This window comes from Erythranthe guttata, chromosome 3 (assembly GCF_056151865.1).
Source record: "Erythranthe guttata isolate IM_541 chromosome 3, IM_541, whole genome shotgun sequence".
Taxonomy (NCBI): Eukaryota; Viridiplantae; Streptophyta; class Magnoliopsida; order Lamiales; family Phrymaceae; genus Erythranthe; species Erythranthe guttata.
This window is the reverse complement of record NC_142535.1, coordinates 9,985,645-10,007,426: the sequence shown is the minus strand read 5'-3', so window position 1 is coordinate 10,007,426 and position 21,782 is coordinate 9,985,645. Positions and strand designations below refer to the sequence as shown.

Here is a 21,782-nt window from a genome sequence, read left to right as displayed (position 1 = left end):
TCACTTTATTTAGTAATAATGCATTATAAATGTTATAGTTTCTGATTACTATATTTATTAATACTTTTCTACTTTTTTAGTTTTGTAGTTTCATCATTTTTCAAGTTTTCTTCTTCAATTGTTAAAATATTTTCTTATCCTTATTAGATCTTTGAAATACATGTTTTATGGGTCTATAATCTACGACATGTTAATTCCTAGTAGCATATGAAATTCATGTTTTATGGGATCTATGATATATGACATGTAAATTCCGTAGTTAAGTACTTCCGTTGGTATCAAGTTGTTTTCGTGTACGAAGATTCGGACTACGGCAATGGGATCATACCTTACTTGTCCAATGCATTTCAACTAGTGAACGCTCGTGTTTCGTACAGAAGCGTTATTCCCTTATCGGCAAGTGACGATTTCGTCCTCAAAGAGATGTACAAGATGAAATCAATGCAGACAAGGGTGTTTGTGGTGCATGCTTCGAGATCGGTTGCTTCTAGAATCTTCCTCAAAGTGAAGGAAGCAGAAATGATGAGTGAAGGCTATGCGTGGATAGCAACCAGCGGCCTCATGGATTTATTCTACTCATTGGACTCGAAAGTCGTAGAGTCCATGCAAGGAGTTGTCGGCGTAAAACCTCTTGTTCCGAGCTCGAGTAAACTCGATTCCACCACTATAAGATGGAAGAAGAAGTTTGCAGATGATAATCCAGGAATTACTCCACAAGAAGAGATTAACCTTTACGGGTTATGGGCTTATGATACGTTGTGGGCATTGGCTATGGCTGCTGAGAAAACCGGATTTAAGGAACCGGCTTCTTTGCCAAACGCAACTTCTCTCAACTCTACCGACATGTTTGTTACTGAAACGTCACAAACAGGCCCGAAACTACTTGCAGCAATGTTGGATACTAAATTCGAAGGTCTCGCCGGGAATTTCAATTTGGTTAACGGGCAATTAGAGTCGTCGTCTTTCCAAATATTGAATGTAAATGGGAATGCGCTGAGAGAAGTTGGAATATGGAAACCATTTTCGCAAATTTCGAGTCAAAGGAACACGAACATGACGGGTTTTGTAGGTGAGAAATTGGAGAATATTATATGGCCCGGAGAATCGAGGAATGTACCAAAGGGATGGGAGGTTCCGGTAAGTGGTAAGAAGCTTAGAGTTGGAGTTCCGGTAGACATTGGTTTTGCAGAATATGTAAATGTACAAAAGGATCCTCAAACAAATGCTACAACAGTTACTGGATACTACATCGATTTGTTCGATTCTGTCATGGCAGCACTACCTTATTCGGTCCGATACGAATACGTCCCATTTGAAAAATCCGACGGATCAATTGCTGGGAGCTACGATGACTTAACCTACCAAGTGTTTAATGGGGTAAAAATAAAAAAATAACCGAGATTCTTTCGTGTTCGTTTATTTCTCTATCTATCTAATAATTAATCACTTGACATACTTGTTAACTAGGACTATGATGCCGCTGTTGGAGACATAACAATCACAGGCACGAGATCGCAATACGTCGACTTCACACTTCAAATCGAAGAAGGTGGAGTTACAAGGACACAGAAAATTGAGTACGAGAATCCAAACGACCTATTGTTTTTCTTCAAACCACTCAAACTTGAGCTATGGTTAACTGCCTTGGCCATGTTGATTTTAACGGGAGCAGCTCTCTGGATTCTCGAACATAGACATAACGAAGATTTCAGAGGTTCCCACCATGCCGGCTTGATCGTTTACGTTCCGTTCACATCATTAGTATTCGCCTACAGTGAGTAATCTTCTCTCTTCCTCTGTGTATACACTACAAGAAAAAGTCGCATTAGCGACACACTAATTGTGACAAATGCAAAAGTTGTCACTTAATGCACACATTAAGTGACAATATCTTTTTTGTTGTCACTAATGGCTCTTTTTATTGTCACTATAGAGCATTAGCGACACCAAGCATAGTGACAACACTTTTTGCCTAACTATGTGAAAAATAGGTGTTGTCACTCAAATTTTTTTTTTTTTTTGTAGTGATACTCAAACACCATTTCATTAATTCTTTGTATTCATTCCTCATTGTTTTTTTTTTTTTGTTTTTTTTTTTTGAAGGGGAGAAAATAGTGACGAATTTGGCTAGAGCGGTTGTAATTGTGTGGATATTTGTGGTGCTGATATTGAACTCAACTTACACAGCAAGTCTTTCGGCAAGATTAACGGCGATCAAGCTTCTAAAAGTCGATACAGATGTAACAACGCTTATAAGAAACGGAGACTATGTGGGGTGCAGAGAAGGCACCTACATTATAGAGTTCTTGAAAAGGCTTGGATTCGACGAATCGAAGATCAGGACTTACAAACTTCCGGAAGATTTCGACATTGCCTTATCCAAAGGAAGTGAAAACGGAGGAATAACGGCGTTCTTCGCACGCACCCCTTACATGGAACTCTTCCTAACCAAATACTGCAGCAAGTACATGAAAGTTGGCAACCCGTATTACACCGAGGGTTTCGCCTTTGCATTCCCAAAGGGGTCGCCGTTGGTCGCTGACGTGTCACGTGCAATCATCAAACAGACGGATAATCACAAGATTTCGGAAATAAAGGGGCATTGGATCAAACAACCTACGTGTAATGAAGACGATTCATTGAAGGGTTCGTCGACAAATATAGGGTTGAAAAGTTTCACGGTCCTATTTGCAGCAACAGGCCTCGTCACGGGGTTTTGCCTTGTGATGTACATCGGGATCTTTTTCTACAGTAACATAGAAGAAGTGAAAACGAGATGGAATCACGAAGACAACAGGACATTTTGGTCAAGAATCGTAGCAGTATGCATGTTTTTTGACGAACCAGACCCCAACTATATTCGACTTCCACCAGCTGCAATCGAATTGCAGCCTATAAGGTAGTGTGACATGATCATGGTCCAAATCCTGGGCAGTTTGCAAGTTTCTTTATATTACCGATCGACCCCAAATCTTTTCCCGCGTGCATGCAGTTCAAATGGTAAGAAAGAATGCACCGTTACGTTGCGTCGATCGGTTAAAATTCAATAATGTAGCTTGAAAACATATTCACAGTGTGTTGTGTGTTATAAATGATGTGTGGTTTTGCATCAGAGTGCATGTGTTACAACAGTATGATTTGTGTGTTGTGTTACGTATGATGTGTAATTTGGCCGTACGACTGCATGTTTGGTTTTTTTGTGTTATTTTGGATATAGTAACTTATTGTCATTTTTTTCATTTACTTCATTAATCCAAGTGCTGGAGTCTCGAGATGATATATATACGTCGCTATTTAAGGAAACCCTCTCATTGCTTCTTCTAATGGAGAGAATTCCAAAATATTTCTCTCCATTTAAGAAAAGCTTACACCCATTTTCAGTCATTGTGTTTTTTAGTTTTGCCCCTGCCCGCCATATCATCACTGGGTCACGCACTCAACGATTTTATTTTTTTTTCCGTTTTTTTTCTTCCGCTTTTTTTCTTCTTCTTTTATGTATCAGTTTCCTTAATCGAGTATGCCTCATAATCAATTAAGGAAATTCTTTATTTTTTTAATTTTTGTTGTTTTTTAATTTTTTTTTTCTCTCTATATCAAGTATATTAATTGACTACGATGAAGCATAGTCGATTAAGAGTCTGTTACGAAAAATAACAAATCAAAACTGCAAAATAATGCAAAATCAACTATATATTTTACAAAAACAAAAAATATAAGAACATTATTATAATTGATTTATACAATTGGAATCAATAAACAAAAAATTCCAAAAAAAATAAAAAAATTGGAGTCGATCAAGCTTAATCGACTACCAAAGCATAGTCGATTAAGAATCTGCTAATAAAAATAACAAATCACAACTGTAAAAAAATGCAAAATCAACTACATTTTACAAAACCGAAAAATATACCAACATTATAATTGATTTATACAATTGGAATCAATAAACAAAAAAATCAAAAAAAAAAACACTAGCTGGAGTTGAACAACCTTAATCGACTACCAGAGCATAGTTGAGTAGCTTAATCGACTATTGAACATGTACATAGTAGATTAAGATTCCAGACTGCGCGAATTTCTCTACACGCGCCGTCCTGCGCCTGATCCACCAAAAAACCCTAAATCTGCCTCCCCATCGTCGTCACCACACCGCCGCCACACCAGACTATTCAACCAATCCATAACAAGAATAAAATAAATAATTCATACAAAAAATCACAAATTAGCATTTCGTGTAGACATAGTCATGCGCTCGCGCTCGCGCTCTTGATGTTCAGCCTCTTCACGAACTGCTCGCATAATTGCCCTTGATTTCCCTTTGCCTGCCATCTGTTAAATAAAACACTATTAACGTCAGTCTAAATAATAATAATAAATAAAACAAATCTTAAAAAAAAAAAAACTGAACCGTGCTATTTCACTGTCATTTCGTGGACAAACACACGAAATGACAGTAAAACTGCCTAAACACATACGTTTCGTGCACAATGATACGAAACAGAAGCTTACATTTCGTGAGATTTCTCACGAAATGTAAGCTTCTGTTTCGTATCATTGTGCAAGAAACGTAAGAAAAACAAACAAATAAGCTAATTTCGTGTAAAAACTCACGAAATTAGCCCCTTAATTTCGTGAGTTCTACACGAAACGTAACTTTATTTCCGAAAAGTTTCGAATGTTTTCAAAATACTGAAAACGTAACGATTTTCAACGAAATTTGTTAATATACTACTATAAAACATTGGGTTAACGATTTTGAGTTCGAATTTTACCTTAAATCGTTGTTGAATTGCTCGTTTAATCCGCAAGAACTCGAAGAACCTTGGATACGGTTTGAGAGGATTTTGAATTTTCTTAAGAAAAGTTACAAATGAAATAAAGTCGCACTTTAAGCCGGTAAAAGTTGTTCTATGAATAGCATTTCAGTTATTTGGGATTGAGATTTTTGTAAGTTGTGAACTGAATTTGTGCGGTGAGAAGAAATAAAAGATGTGTGAACTGGAATTGGAAGTTATAATTAAGTAGCACACCTCTTAACACCACCAAATGATGTGTAAATTAATTTTAGGGGTAATGGTAAATAGGCCCATGACAAGGGCACTTAATTAAAATAGGGACATCCAACTTTTTTGTCTTTCAAATAAATCCACCCCATTCAAACTTATTTGCAAATAAGGAAAATCCCTTTATATATACCAAAATTACCCCCAATTCATTGAAACCCAATTCAACTCCAATTTCATGATTTACACCCCAATTTAGCCCAATTTCATCAATTAACCAATTTTAACCCAAATTTCAATTTTGACCCCAATTTTAACCCTAATTCGTATCAATTCCACCCATTATGCTCTAACTTCTTTAATATTACACATTGACCCTGGATTTTAACAAATATATCACATTAACCCCCAAAACTTTTTTTTTTTCAGAAAATAAATTTTTTTCTGAAATATTTTTTTTCCGGCCAGATTCCGGCGTTGACTTTTTTTTTTTTTTTTTTTGAATTATGTTTTCCTGAAATTTTTTTCCGGTCGATCAACGGCCGTTGACCGCCGGGTCTCCGGCGTTGACTTTTTTTTTTTTTTTTTTTTTTTTTTTGCTTAAAAAAAATATTTTAATTAATTTTACTGTCTTGGCTGCTAAATTACTGTCTCTGGCAGCTATTTAACTGTCGGAGACAGTAATTTAACTGTTAATTGACTGTTTTTTTTTTTTTTCTTCAAAAATATTTTAATTAATATTACTGTATTCGTTGCTAAATTACTGTCTCCAGCAGTTATTTAACTGTCGGAGACAGTAATTTAACTGTTAATTGACTTTTTTATTCTTAAAAAATATATTTTTAATTAATATTTCTGTATTCGTTGCTAAATTACTGTCTCCATCAGTTATTTAACTGTCGGGGACAGTAATTTAACTGTTAATTGACTTTTTTATTCTTAAAAATATATTTTTAATTAATATTACAGTATTCGTTGCTAAATTACTGTCTCCAGTAGTTATTTAACTGTCGGAGACAGTAACTTAACTGTTAATTGACTTATTTTTTTTTTTTTTAATTTTTTTCCTTAAAAAAAATTTATTTTAATTAATATTACTGTCTTGGATGTTAAATTACTGTCTCCAACAGTAATTTAACTGTCTTAGACAATAATATTAATAATATTACTGTTCGGAAAAATAATATTCATAATATTACTGTCCCAAACAGTAATATTACTGTCTGAGACAGTAATTTAGTAGTCAAGACAGTAATATTAATTAAAATATTTTTTTTTTAGGAAAAAACAATTCAAAGAAAAAAGAAAAAAAAAAAAAAGTCAACGCCGGAGACCGGCGGTCAACGGTGGTTGACCGGCCGGAAAAAAAAAATCAGGAAAAAAAAATTTCAAAAAAAAAAAAAAAAAAAAAAAAAAAAGTCAACGCCGGAATCTTGCCGGAATCTGGCCGGAAAAAAAACAGTTCAGAAAAAAAATTATTTTCTGAAAAAAAAAAGTTTTGGGGGTTAATGTGATATATTTGTTTAAATCCTGGGTAAATGTGTAATATTAAGGAAGTTAGAGCATAATGGGTGGAATTGTTAAGAATTATATTATTGAGGGTATTTTAGACTAAAGACATGGGGATGGGCTTAATTGAGAGACTGTTTTTTTTGTGGACTAAAATGCATTTAAGTCCCATGTGATGGGCCTTTTTGCCATTTGCCCTTAACTTTATGTATTTACAGCATATTCTTTGTTTATTTTTTTCTTGAAACATTATCAGCCGACGCGACTTATTTACACATTGCATAAAGATCCTTCCTTATATCCACATTGCATAAAGATCCTTCTTGGAGGAACTTCTCTTCTTTCTTATACACAAAATAATTTCTCAACATCTTATGGGCCTATGTCAAAAAGGGTATAAGAAGAGAAGCCCAGTCCATTTGTTATTTATTTTTATTTTATTTTTAGGGAGTAAAATGATACAATTGGCATAGTTTAGGGGCTATTTGATAATTGTCAAAGTTTATAGATACTTGATGCGTATACTACAGTTCATGACTACAAAATACTTAAACGATTATATAGTAGTAATAACAAATTACTAAATTAGTAATTTGAAATGCTAAATCCCGTACTAATTTTACCAAATCTAACTAAAAATATTTCCCTCTCTAAAATCTTCTCTTCTCCTTTCCCACCCTTCTTCTTTTTCCCTATATTTTTTTACAAATTCACAAACTAAAAACGTCCCTAGCATTCCAAGTTCGAATTTGACAAAAATCTTCACATGTTCAAACTAAAATAAAGTTGGAATTTGAGGAAAAAATCGAATTGATATGAATTTGAATAATTAAATAGTCTTAATGAAATCGAATAAATATTAATTAAAACTGAACTCATTTTTTTATGATTATTCACGTAAAAAAATAATGAATTTTGAATGACTTGGATAAAATCATCCTAGAGAATATGGGTAGAGAAAATATTTTTACTTTTTAATTTATGTGTGAGATTTAGTAAATTTTAATGTAGGATTTAGCACGCCCCATTAATAATATACCGAATATTATTATTGTTGCTGATTCAAAGTGAACATTTCATATTTGACATTTCTTTACACAATGCTAGTCGTTGACATTTTTTTTGGTGTAGTTGTTTTTAGTAAAAGGTTAATAAGTGGTATAGCATGTTGATTCTCATTTACATCTCTCTCTCTCTCCTAACAAAATTTTTGTTTTATGAAATTCTTGTTTCCTAATTAATTAGTATATTTCAGTATTATAGATCATAGTACGAGATGGGTGATGGAGATGAGGATATTCAACCCCTTGTTATTGATAATGGCTCTCACACGATCAAGGTCAGCGTTGACTATTTATCTTGTTTCCTAATTCCTAAATCATTCAAAACTGTACTAGATGCACTAATGTGTGTGTGTGTGTGTGTGTGTGTGTGTATCTATAGGCTGGTTTTGCAGGTGATGATGCACCTAGGGTAGTCATCCCTACCGTAATCGGATATCCCCGTCATCCTATTTTGACGGGGCGAAAAGATTTTTACGTCGGAGACGAAGCTCAATCTAAATGTGATATTCTTAAACTGAAATATCCAATCGAACGCGGTGTCGTTAATAATTGGGATGACATGGAGAAAATTTGGCATAACATGTTCTACAACGAGCTTCGTGTCGATCCTGAAGAGCGCCCTGTTCTTCTCACTGAAATACCTCTCAACCCTTTGTTGAAGAGAGAGAAAATGACTGAAATCATGTTCGAGACCTTCAATGTGCCAGCTATGTATGTTGCTATCCAGGCTGTCCTTTCACTCTATGCTAGTAGTCGTACAACCGGTACGTATGTGCGTGTGTGTGCGTGTGTATATATATATATATATATATATAGCCTCATTGTAAAATATATCATGTTGCAACCTAATTATTTAACTATACTGAGTATATATAGGTTTAGTGATCGATTGTGGTGATGGTGTGACCAACGTTGTTCCCGTTTACAAGGGAAATGCAATTAAGGAACGCATTGTGCCTCTCTATTTTGCTGGTGGTGACATCACTGATTATCTAATGAAGATTTTGGCTGACGAGAGAGGTTACATGTTTATGACGAGTGGGGAACGAGAAATTGTGCGTGACATAAAGGAGAAACTTGCTTATGTGGCACTGGATTTCGACAAGGAATTGGAGAATGCTAAGAATAGCTCTGATCAGATAGAGAAGATATACGAGCTGCCAGATGGACAACTTATTACGGTGGGTTCCGAGAGGTTCCGTTGCGCTGAAGTTTTGTTCCAACCTTGGCTGATCGGAATTGAAGGTTCTGGAATTCACGAGGCGATTTATAAGTCGATCGTGAAGTGCAATGTGGATGTAAGGAAGGGTCTTTGTGGTAACGTTGTGCTAAGTGGTGGATCCACTATGTTTCCCGGTATTGCGGATCGCTTGTGCAAGGAAATAGAGGCGCTTTATCCGAGCAGCGTGAAGATTAAGGTTGTTGCACCACCTGAGAGAAAGTGCAATGTTTGGATCGGAGGATCAATTCTTGCATCCCTCACTACTTTCCAGCAGGTTTGTGCACTTTTTTTTGCTTTATATATATATATATATATATATATATATATATATATATATGTGTGTTGTTTTGTTGTGGTTGTTGTAATATAGTTGGGACAATATTTTTTTATTTTTTTTTAATATGTGCAGATGTGGGTCTCAAAGGGAGAGTATGAGGAATTTGGTGGTGCAATTGTGCATAGGAAGTGTTCCATGTAATAAGTTTCCCTGAATTATATGTTTCTTAATTACCAATTAATTTAGTGACTGATATTTCTTCAGCTGTGATTGTGAGTTGAATTTGAGTGGTGATTTATTTAAAAAGAAGGGTGCAAATTTAGACCGGATGACCTGTTTTAATAGAAAAATCGGATGCCATAGAATGATTGACACGTGGATAGTTTAAATAAAAATTTAATTAAGATTCTAATAATTGGAAAAAAAGAAACAAAAAAAGAAAAAAGAAAACCCCAGCATAATCCGTAACCCGTCTAACCCTAATTATAATAGCGTGGTTTATTAAGAGTTATGACTTAAGAGTGCCACATGTCAAAAAATTAGTAGAATCCGATTTATATTAAATATCGGTTGATCCGCTCAGAATTTAATCTCTAAAAAGAATTGTGTGAAGTTGTATCAAGAATTCAAAGTACATTTGTGAAGTGTAAATTAATTATAATTTTTTTTGCAACATACACTCAAACTCTATAAATTAATACTATTAGAACTAACAAAATTATATTAATTTAGTCAAATATTAAATTATCGAATTAATAATTTTGTACGTTTTTATCGGTCCCGGAATCCTCCTATTTTGGTGTCGGGTTATGGGCCTAATGGCTGCGGGACTTCTTCATCTCTTCTTTCTTGTCGACAAAATAATTTCTCAACATTTTATGGGCCTAAGCCCAAGACGTTATGAGAAGAGAAGCCCAGTTCGTTTGTTATTTTATTTTATTATTTTCTTTTATGGGGGTTTCAAAATTATTAATGATTAAAATAATAAAAATTTACTAATATATATATATGTTCAATGTTATTATTGTTGCTGGTTCAATGTAAACTTTTCATATTATACATTTCTTTACACTATAATGCTCTAGTTGACATTGCTGATTCTCATAAACCATCTCTCTCTCTCTCTCTCTCTCTCTCTCTCTCTCTCTCTCTCTCTCTCTCTCTCTCTCTCTCGTACAACTTTTGACATTATCTGCTGCTAATTACAGACAGGATCATATAATTGGCTCCAAGCCTCCAATCAAAGGTGACTTAAAAAAATATATATCTAATCTAAAAATCTTTATTGCTTCAATTTTATTTCCTAATAATGATATTTTATTTTTTTAGTCATAAATAATAAAAGAAAATGGCTGATGGAGAAGATGATATTAATCAATCACCCCTTGTTATTGATAATGGCACTCACATGATGAAGGTAATTTTCATTGTGCTTCCTAAATATTCATCGAATATTCCGCAACGTGTAAATGTTATCGACTGTACGTTTTCTGTTTTTCTGAAAAAAAAATCATCGAATATTGCCCGGTCGTGTCCTGTGTACAGGGTGGCTTTGCTGGAGATGATGCACCAAGGGCAGTTTTCCCTACGACAATCGGACATCCACGTCATCCAATTGTCACGGGGCAAAAGGATGTTTACGTTGGAGATGATGCTATGTATGAAATGGATGTTCTTACACTGAGATATCCAATCGAGCGCGGTGTCGTAAATAATTGGGATGACATGGAAAAGATTTGGCATCACATTTCTTACAACGAGCTCCGTGTAGCTCCTGAAGAACACTCTGTTTTGCTCACCGAAATTCCTCTCAACTTCAAAGCAAACAGAGAGAAAATGACCGAAATCATGTTCGAGACATTCAATGTGCCCGCCATGTACGTCGCTATTCAAGCCGTCCTTTCACTCTTTGCTAATGGTTGCACAACGCCACAACCGGTACGTATGCGTATGCGTGTGCGTGTGTATGCATGTATATATGGCCTCATTGTAATATATATATATATATATATATATATATATATATATATATATATATATATATATATATATATATATATATATATATATATATATATATATATATATATATATATATATCATGTTCTAATTAATTTTATCTAATTAAACTCGTGAATATAGGTGTAGTACTCGATTCCGGTGATGGAGTGACCAATGTTGTTCCGGTTTACGAGGGCCAGGCGCTTACGGAAGCTATTGTGCCGTTGGATTTTGCTGGTCGTGATATCACTAATTATCTCGTAAAGCTTTTGGCTGATGAGAGACATTACATGTTCACCACAAGTGCGGAACGGGAAATTGTGGGTGACATAAAGGAGAAAATTGCTTACGTGGCATTGGATTTCGAGGAAGAATCGGAGACTGCTGCTAATAATAGTCCATCTTCCGTAGAGAAGAGTTACGAGTTGCCTGACGGACAAGTTATTACGGTAGGTCCCGAGAGGTTCCGTTGTGCGGAAGTTCTGTTCAAGCCTTCGTTGATCGGGGTGGAAGCTTCCGGAATTCACGAGGCGGTTTATAGATCGATCATGAAATGCGATGTGGATAAACGGAAGGATCTTTACGAAAACGTTGTGCTGAGTGGTGGGTCCACTATGCTTAGCGGTATTGCGGACCGTTTGGATAAGGAAATTACGGGTCTTGCTCCGGGAGGAACGAGGATTACGGTTGTTGCACCACCTGAGAGGAAGTACAATGTTTGGATTGGTGGCTCAATTCTTGCATCACTCAATGTTTTCCAACAGGTTTGTGCATTTTTTGAGCTTGTTCATACTAATTAATATGATTCCAATTTTATTTATTTATTTTATTTTTTTCAATGTGCAGATTTGGATTACAAAGGGAGAGTACGAGGAATCTGGTTATGAAATTGTTCACAGGAAGTGTTCCACTAATGTATTTGCCTGAATTATATGTTTCTTTATAATTAATTTGTGATTGAGATATTTGTTTTTAATAAGTTAACTGAATTTGTGTGGTGAGAATAAATAAAATAAATTAATTATTTTTTTCCCAAATTAATAATTAATTTGGGAATTTTTATTTATTTATAATCAAATTACAAACTATTAATTCTGTTTTTTTTTTTGAAACATTATGCTTAAATATCAGCAGAAGCTAGTTATATACTTATTTACATAACCAAATTCCTATGGGCCTATGTCCAAAAGCCCAGTTCAATTCCTTAATAAACTTAGCAAGTGTTACAGATTTGATATTAAATATCATCTTATATAACATTTCAGATCAGATTAAATAATATTATATGATGTATATCAAATTACATGATTTAATATCAAATTAATTAGTACAACACAACCTAATACTAATCACCTGGTCCAAATGATGTTTGACAATGGAATGTTAATTACAATGTTGGTGGCTTTCGTGTGGAATCCACACTCCCTCCCATTTATATATAATATTTGTAGTATTTTTTTTTTAAATTAGGGTAACCTCTGAGATAATGTTAAATTACGAAAAAAAAAATCACGTTTGGGTAATTACAATCACCCCTCAACAATGAATTTTTATTACATGTTTCTTGTGGTGTCAAATTGGATTCGAATTGCGAAATAACTATTTAATTCGGAGAATAGTTATTAATGGGCATTGGTGGAAATATCGAAAGAAATTATGGAAAAATAAGGGTTTTCTACGAACTCTATCTCAAGTGAAATGGCGCAAGGAACAAAACTCATGAGCAAAAGTTCATGAACCACGTCAAATTTCAGCAATCCAACGTCGTTTAGACTCCTAAAAGTTCGTTTTTGCTATTTTAGGCAAGTTTTAGAAAATTAATATCAAATCATAGACAAATCGTATTAGGATTCCGTAAAGTGAGTTGTTCCCAAATTATGAGATCTACTGGAATCAAGCTCTAACTCATTTTTGCCATTTTTGGTAATTTTTAGTATTTTCTTATGGACGGGAAAGGACCTGTGACGAGAAAATTTCGTAAAAGAAGAAGAGGGCAGCCGCTGATTCTCTTGCCGTTGGACTCGTGCATCAAGACTCTGCCACTGGGACTCGGTCGGAAGAATCTACTGCGGCCATCTCTACCCACCTTTAGTTTAATTAGGATTTTCAGTTTTATTAGTATAAATAGCTGCTTAAGACTTTATTTTCAGAAGAATTTCGAATTTTAATAAAATCTTTAGCGTTTTCTCTATTTTCTGATGGATTCCAGAGTTTTCGGTGGATTCCTCCCAGTGTTATTATGTTCTATAGGATTAATTCATAGAAATTAATTTTTACCATGCTTCCGTTCTGCATCACGAACAATCAAGTGCAATCATATTATTTGCACTTTTTACACAATTGGAGGCAAAAAACAGAGCTCCAACAATATTATGGAAAAATGGAAAATTTAACAAATCCTAACTTTGGTTTCTCATATTTGGAAAACCATAGTTAAAATATAACCAATTGTCCAAAAAAAAAAAAATTAATAACAACAACCCATTCCTTTTAATCTTCATATTTACAGAAAATTCAAAATTAAAATATGAAAAAATATGAAAATATAATAGTTGTTTAAATTATAAATAATGTTGATGGAGTATACAGGGAAAAATGGTGTTGCATAAGACGTGTGTGAAATTAAAGATATGAATAACCAATTTTAAAACATGTATCGGAGAGATAGCCTTATATTGAACATATAAGAATAATAGAATACATCGGAATTATCATTGACGGTATCATTCCAATGCATATTTGTCATAACATTCTTGTCAAAATATTTAAACAGAAATATGAAAATGATTCCAAGCAACATCTTATCCTCAAACCAGTTCCTTAGCAGTTTCCACCTTTCCTTCATCAACTGCAACCTGTCATTCGAATTTCACTCACATCTGTTACTTTTTCAGATGAGCCCTCAATAATTATTTTCACAAAGACTACAAAAAATTATGGAATGAAATTGATCTAGAAAACAGTCATACAACAACAGCCAAAGTCCTTTATTTAGGATAAAATCGGAAACAAAAAGGGCGTAATTTGAAGTACAATGATCCTTGGACTTTCCATGTTTCCGTACAAACCTTGCAAGATCTCGATCCCAGCAAAAAAAAACAAGAAAGTAATTCTTCATCAGAGGATAGTACAGTTGGATGAGACCTTAGGATCAGCGGCGGCGGCGGCGGCTGAGGTGTCGCCGGCGGGATTGACGCCGGGCCAGGCCTTGCACTGGCAGTGTTGACCTTCGGGAATTCGTTTGTACACCGCCGGAACGTGGCGGCCGCAGCCCTCCCAGCTTCCTTTGCCGCAATTCGGACATTTCACTTCGTAACACATCTTTATCTTTTTATTTTCTTCCGGCTTCTTTTTTCCTGGTTTGGGTTGGTAGCACAAGGGCAAATTGGATTAGATTGGGAATATTTGTGGGTCAATTTACTATTCAATAATATACAGCTAGAACAAGGCGAATTTGGATCTACCGAAATTGCCCTCAACTTTCCGACAAAATTCCTCTTTCTTTATCCGCAAATTGTGAACAAGTCCATAGGTTCAGACTTGGGTGGTGTTTGTAAACGCTTTTAAATAAGCATAATTTAGTGATTCTGATTTAAGTTCAGGATAATTGTTTATTCTTAAAGTTAGGCGGTGTTTGCAGATATTAAAAAAGTGAACTTAAAGCACCCAATAGAAAAGTTGTAGTGTTTGCAAAATAAACTTTAATTTTCAACTTTTTTTTTAAATGTCTGGAATACCCAAAGTAAGTGGTGTCCTCGACCCTACTCCTAGTTATTATAACCAGGTGATTCTCCTTGCGACACCTGTCTTTTTTATTATTATTAGTTTTTACATTTTTTAATAATTAAATATTTTCCTTTCAAACCGTGTATTTTAAACTATAGTTAGCTTTGACTAGATTAATACTAAAAGAATCCCACTAATTAAGGTAATTAGTTGGGTTTTCTCTCTCTTTACACTCACGATCGTTTCTCACGTTCATCTTTTCTTTCCCAAGAAGTCTGTATTTTTCCTCCATTGAAGCATCAACATCTCCAATTTGAAGAACTTTATTACAGGTTTGCATGAATGTGATTTATATATATATATATATATATATATATATATATATATATATATATATATATATATATATATATATATATATATATATATATATATATATATATATTTGAAGCTTGTAAAAATAACTATCTACGAATTGTCTTGATAAATAGCAGAATTGTATCTCGATTGTAATATAATGTGATCACTACATTGTGTTTGAAGTTTTTTGATTTGTTTTTTTTAGTTTTATTACATTCATTATTTACAGATATGGATGAAAATTGCTATTCAGAAAAGTCTCACGTGCAATTGTCAGAATCACAACAAACAGAGGTATGTAACGAGTCCTTGGTAGATGAATTCGAACGTAGATTAACAGTTGGTCAGAAAATAGCAAGCCTTGAAGATGCATATCTATTATACTGTGAATATGGACGTATCAAAGGTTTTAGTGCGAGAAAAGGAAAACAAGCATATTTTCATGATAACAGTAGAGAACTTTATATGAAGGAGTTCGAGTGTTCTTGTAAAGGAACCAAGGATGAAAAAAGCAGTGTTAAAAATAGACAGTCAGTCTACTTGAAGATAGAAACAAGATTTGGTTGTACAGCAAGACTTAGAATTGGACGGAAAAAGAATGAGGAGTGGGTAGTGACTATTTTTAATATTGAGCATAATCACGATATGGTGACACCCGACCAAAGTTATATGTTAAGATCAGCCCGTAGTATTTCATATCCAAAAGGAAATACATTAAAAGCATTGGTAGATGCTGGATTTTCGATAGCTAATGCCTATTCGTACATGGAAAAAGAATCACATGGGAGAGAAAATGTGGGTTTTCTTAAAAAAGATGCATATGATTACTTTAATCGTTTAACAAAAGACTATAGACAAGTTGAAGATGGTGATGCTGCTGAATTGATTCGTTATTTTAAGAATAAATCGAATGATGATGCATTATTTTATTGGGATTTTCAAATTGATGAAGATAGTAGGATGTGCAACTTTTTTTATCGAGATGGTCGATGTCGGATTGATTATGAGGCTTTCGGTGATGTTCTTTCAATTGATACAACTTATAAAACTAATAAATATAATTTGGTTTGCGCACCTTTCACAGGTATTAATCATCATACGAATAATGTGATGTTTGGTATGGCTTTTATGTCTCGTGAAACAGAATCTTCTTTTCAATGGTTGTTTAGTACATTCCTTGAGTCTATGGGTGGTAAACAACCTGAAACTATTTTCACAGACCAATGCCAAGCAATGATTAATGCAATTGAGACTGTATTTCCAGATTCACACCATCGGTTGTGTCAATGGCATATCTATCAGAATGCTCCGTCGCATTTTGGGAGTTTGAATAACAATTCCGAGTTCAAGAATATGTTTCATAGGTGTATGGAATTTTGTGAATCGGAAGAAGAGTTTGACGATATATGGACTAAAATGATTGCTGGTTTTAATCTTTTTGATCATTCGTGGTTAAATAATATGTATAAGTTGAGAAGTAAATGGTCTACTGCTTTTAGTAAACACAGATTCAGCGCAGGACTTAAAGCTACATCGAGAAGCGAGGGCACAAACTCTACTTTGAAAATGGGTGGTAAAAGAACACATACTTTGTACGATTGTGTTGTTAGGTTTGAAAATGTTCAAAATACATGGCGTCAAGATGAAAAGGAAAATGACTTTAGAAATCGTCATGGGGCGCCTACTCTTGCTGTAAAATCTAACTGTTTGTTAAAAGAAGCTGCTGCAGTTTACACTCACACAATATACTATATGTTCGAGTCAGAACTAATTAATTCTTTGGGCATTTATTTTGATGGAGATCCTATACAAAGTGATACTTTAATTAAGTTTAAAGTAAGTTCGCAAGGTAATTCAAATTGTGTTCAAGAAGTTGAATTTGATTCGAGGTCACATGGAATAAAATGTACATGTCGGCTATTTGAGTCTCTTGGTATATTATGCAAGCATGCTTTATTAGTTTTCAAACAAATGAATGTGCACACAATACCTATCAGGTACATAAAAGTTAGATGGACAAAAAATATAAGAGACAGAGTGCATTTCAGTGAAGAAAATTCTCGTGTAGATAATAATGAATCTGAAACAGTCTATGTGAATCATGCAATGAGGTTTTGCTATGATCTCATGATGCGAAGTAAAGTTCATCAAGAAGCGAGAAATTTAGTGAGAACGGGGCTTGAAGGTGTTTTTTCGGATCTAAATGATTTACTCGATAGGCTGAGTTTGGATAAGTCGGTTATTGATGATACTGTTTTACAGTGTTCAAAGGTTAGGGAATTTGATATGGTGAAAGCAAATAATGTTATAAATGATGAGCATGTGCGTAATCCTCTTTATGTAAAGTCAAGAGGAGTAAGTAATGTTCGTTTGCCGAGTCATTGGGATTCAAAAAGTAAGAAAGGAAAAGGAAAACTTGAATCTACAAGTAAGTTTTCATGATAGATTCACAAATAAATTATACTCTGGTTTGTAACTAAAATATCTAATTTTGTTTTAATTTTCAATTTTGCAGGGACAGTAACAAAAGGAAAACATAAAAAGGTGCAGCCTTCCCGACTAACTGTAAATATACCTCTACCAGAAAAAGGTATAAATGTTTTTCCATCTCAACTAGTAATTATTAATTTGTAATTGGTAATATGCTAATGTTTATAATTTTTAAGATATATCAAATGGCCTTTCTTCTGGAGAATATCATGCAGATTGCTTTTATCACATGACAAATCCGACAATTCACGTGGTGAGTTATTAATTTATTCCTCAATATATATATATATATATATATATATATATATATATATATATATTTGACTTCTTATGCTATATGTTATGAATATGCAGGGACAAGGCTCAGATTTTTGTTTGAGTCAACCTTCTCCGAGTATGTTCAAATATTTCGGTTCTAATTTAACACAGGTATTTATTGTAAAATTATGCTACTCTGATAATATTAATTGAAATTTTCACGGTTTTTATTGGTTGTGTTCAATTTTGGCAGGAATCTACTACTAGTATGGAGAAGCCACCTAATCATTCCTAGGAAATCTAGGATATTTTCGTATACTACATTTTAATTAATATAGATTAGTTGAATTTCAGTTTGAAAATTTTCAAATGTGCCATTTTACTGGTTTGTACTTTGTAGTGGAAATACATCAATTTTTGACTTCAACAGTTTAATGAATTTAGAAGTTCTCTTTATTAGCTCTAATGGAGAAACAACTTTCTTCCTGTTTTTTCAATTAAAAATATGTGTGGACCAGTGGAGTCAAACATACGTTTTTTTTCAAACCAAATACTTAGTTTCAATGCACAAATTCCTTTCATGTTTGTGATATACGGATGAAAATATGTTACACATTCTCCATATATAAAGAAGTACAATTTTTTTCAATATAAATGATCAAAACTGAACATGCACCTGCAAAGATAATTATACTTTACTTGTGATAATCCGTTGTACTACAAGAAAATAGAACAAAGTATTGTCGGAACACTTTTTGATAGTTTACACATTGCGATAAAAGTTTTCAGTTTGAAGTCGAACAAAGTAGAAATCAGTTTTCAGTTTGAAGTCGAACAAAGTAGAAAGCTTTGTACAGAGGTTGAACAACTAAGAGTCATCCGGCACAGGACTTTCGTCAAAATCTTCAGTTGCTAAAACAGTCTCAAGTTGAGCATCAGCTTCGTCGTAAAATAGGAATACAGAGTCATCCTCTACATCCTTACAAATCATCCAAGTGGATTTTAAGATTCACTTCCAAACCAATGGTCTCTTCAGTTGCAAAACACCAATAAAAACACTAATTCCAACAAAATGGATATTGAAGCTGAAAAACAGCATTGAAAGTTCTTCATTATACCACAATCCGTAAACATTTTTCTGAAATTGACAGAGTAAACGAAAATTCATAAACTAAAATTCAATAATTATATGCTATCGAGGTCCCCAAATCTAATTCTAACAAAAAAAAATCAATTATACTTGTGATGAAATTCATCCTTCCTCTAAAAACAATGATGAAATTCTTCCTCTCGAACATATTTAATTGCTCATGTGCACATTTAATTGCGTCTCTTCTAAAAAAGCAGGTCTCGTATATTAAAAAAATGGTGAAGAACGGTGATGTAGTGGAGAGAGAGTCCTAATATTTAACTATGGTTTATGAATGACGGTTTGAAAGGAAAATATTTAATTATTAAAAAAGGTAAAAACTAATAATAATAAAAAGGACAGGTGTCGCAAGGAGAATCACCTGGTTATAATAACCAGGAGTAGGGTCGAGGACACCAAAGTAAGTACAAACTCATTTTTTGCAATGAAAACTTCATGGTCGGATTTATAGCCTTGTTGTTCTATACAACAATTGCTACAGCTAAACAAGTGCAAAGTAAAATGAAAAAAAATCATATTTTCTTCAATTCATACCTTCTGCAGACAAAACAAAAAAGAAAAGACAAACTCGGAAGGAAAACGAAAGGAATTTCACGTCAAGAAAAAAACATCTCAACATTACAAAAAATAAAAGAAGTATAAATAATAATAATAATAATAATAATAATAATAATAATAATAATAATAATAATAATAATAATAATAATAATAATTATTATTATTATTATAATTATAATAATAATAATAATAATAATAATAATAATAATAATAATTATTATTATTATTATTATTATTATTATTATTATAATTATAATAATAATAAATAAATAAACACACCTAAGCACTAAATATTTCGTGTGTAGGTTTTGACGCTTTGCACAGTGTAAATATGTATTTGGGTTAAATTATTAGCTTTTAGTTATTTACAAAACTGTCATTAATATAAAAAGTTGCTTCAAAGGTGGTCTTCAAATTTTTTGAGAGAAGCAAAAGCATAATCAAGTATTGCAAACATTCAAAAATTGATTTTGAACTAAAAAAAGTTCATAATCATTTTGGAAAAGCATTTGCAAACACCACCTTAAAGGTTCATATATCCTTTAAATATAATTAATATCAATTTCATCCATAATTTTCTAATTCAACCAATATTGCACATTGACTTCTAATTAAAAAAAAATATATTACAGTAACCCCCATTTTTGCAATTTTTTGAAAAATATATTTATTTGAATTTTTGTTTCCGGCCACTGACCGTCGTTGACTTTTTCTTTTGTTTTTTATTTTTTTTTAAAAAACTTTTTTTTATTAATTTTTTCCCACCACCCTGGTTAACCGTCAGTCATCTCCGACTTTGACTTCTTTTTTTGAATTTGTTTTTTCTAGAATAATTTTTTGAATTATTTTTCCCATCGTTGACCGATCAACACAGTAAAATTAATGCGAGCACAATACATTAATCTATTGTCTTAAAGAGTAATATTACTGTGTTCACAATAATATTAAATATTTTTGGGATTATTAGTGAGAACCCGCCAACGTATTTGGTTATATTAGGATGGATACAACCCTTTTTCCAATATTAGTCCAACCCTCCTTAATCATTAAATTAAATCATTTTTTTTTAAATTGCTATGCATAATAACCAATTTTCTTACGCCATTCATCCGCCTCCCACCTTCTCTTCTCTCATTTTTATCATTCTCTCCATAGCCCGTTTTGTCAATTTTCTCTTTGTCTTGACTAAATCCATGGTGCAACAAGAACCACTCCACCGTAGCTTCCACCACTCACCCTTGAAAATCATAGCATGAGCTGACGACTTTAGGAACAACTTCAGGGACGCGCTCGTAGAGCATCTCAGCTTCCTCAACATTGAAGTCGAAGCCCCAGATCTGAAGATGTAGACCCGCCGCCGCCGCCATCGCTGCAATATTCCACCGTTGGATCTAGGGACTTTGCTGCCGCCGCCTTTGCCCCGTCGTCGCCATCGTTTTGATTTTTTTAATTTTTTTGTGATGCTTTTGATGTTGGGTATCTTTTACAGCAATATAGTTGTTTTTGTTATTTTTCTATTGGGTAAATTACACCCACACCCCTGAGGTATGCTTAAATAACTTTAAGGTCCTTGTGGTATCGATAATTACACTCACCCCCTTTTAACGTAGTTATAAACTCTAATGGGATAATGCATTGGATACGTTATTACGATAGAGTTCTAACGCTCTATTGGTTTTAGGAAGTGGTGGAGACAACAAAGAGTTATGGGTGATTTAAGACATATTTGGGGTGCCATGTCACCATATAACTCCCGATAACTCTATGTTATCTCCACCACTAGCTAAAAGTAATAGTTCATTAGAACCCTAGCTATCGGAATAATGTATCCAATGCATTATCCCATTAGAGTTTATAAGTATGTTTCAAGGGGGTGAGTGTAATTATCGATACCACAGGGACATTAAAGTTATTTAAGCATACCTCAGGGGTGTGGGTGTAATTTACCCTTTTCTATTTTTTTATAGTTGTTTTCATTATCTTACTATTTTTTAGCCGTTTTCGATAGTATTTAGTTATTTTCGATATTTTTTAGTTGTTTTCTACATTTTCAATTGATTTTTAAGTTTTTGGTAGTTGATTTCGATTTTTTTTTTTTCCAATTATATGACCGGCTGGAAAAACAAAAATCGAAAAATATGAATTAAAAAAATGAAATTCAAAA

At 33.5% G+C, this 21,782-nt stretch overlaps 4 protein-coding genes and 1 long non-coding RNA gene across 5 annotated transcripts; 4 read left to right on the top strand and 1 right to left on the bottom strand.

Annotated features, from left to right (window-relative positions):
• Positions 1-432: 432 nt before the first annotated feature.
• LOC105972739 (glutamate receptor 2.2) lies at positions 433-2,903 on the top strand. The gene is made up of 3 exons (XM_088816040.1): positions 433-1,377; positions 1,468-1,774; positions 2,104-2,903. The coding sequence occupies exons 1-3, from the start codon at positions 433-435 to the stop codon at positions 2,901-2,903; spliced, it is 2,052 nt and encodes a 683-aa protein (XP_088672166.1).
• A 4,732-nt stretch (positions 2,904-7,635) lies between these two features.
• Positions 7,636-9,381, top strand: LOC105961571 (actin-7-like). Its single transcript, XM_088815497.1, has 4 exons — positions 7,636-7,851; positions 7,956-8,340; positions 8,453-9,072; positions 9,208-9,381. The coding sequence occupies exons 1-4, from the start codon at positions 7,789-7,791 to the stop codon at positions 9,274-9,276; spliced, it is 1,137 nt and encodes a 378-aa protein (XP_088671623.1). The 5' UTR covers positions 7,636-7,788; the 3' UTR covers positions 9,277-9,381.
• A 1,042-nt stretch (positions 9,382-10,423) lies between these two features.
• Positions 10,424-12,003, top strand: LOC105961516 (actin-11). The gene is made up of 4 exons (XM_088815205.1): positions 10,424-10,492; positions 10,621-11,003; positions 11,216-11,840; positions 11,923-12,003. Exons 1-4 carry the CDS (start codon positions 10,424-10,426, stop codon positions 12,001-12,003), a joined length of 1,158 nt encoding a protein of 385 aa, XP_088671331.1.
• Positions 12,004-13,742: 1,739 nt separating this feature from the next.
• Positions 13,743-14,498, bottom strand: LOC148771741 (uncharacterized). The gene is made up of 2 exons (XR_016030286.1): positions 14,221-14,498; positions 13,743-13,931 (listed from the first exon to the last, which is right to left on the bottom strand). It is a non-coding gene; the product is annotated as an uncharacterized LOC148771741 (long non-coding RNA).
• Positions 14,499-15,795: 1,297 nt separating this feature from the next.
• LOC148771740 (protein FAR1-RELATED SEQUENCE 5-like) lies at positions 15,796-17,604 on the top strand. The gene has a single exon (XM_088815204.1). The coding sequence runs from the start codon at positions 15,808-15,810 to the stop codon at positions 17,602-17,604; it is 1,797 nt and encodes a 598-aa protein (XP_088671330.1). The 5' UTR covers positions 15,796-15,807.
• Positions 17,605-21,782: the final 4,178 nt, after the last annotated feature.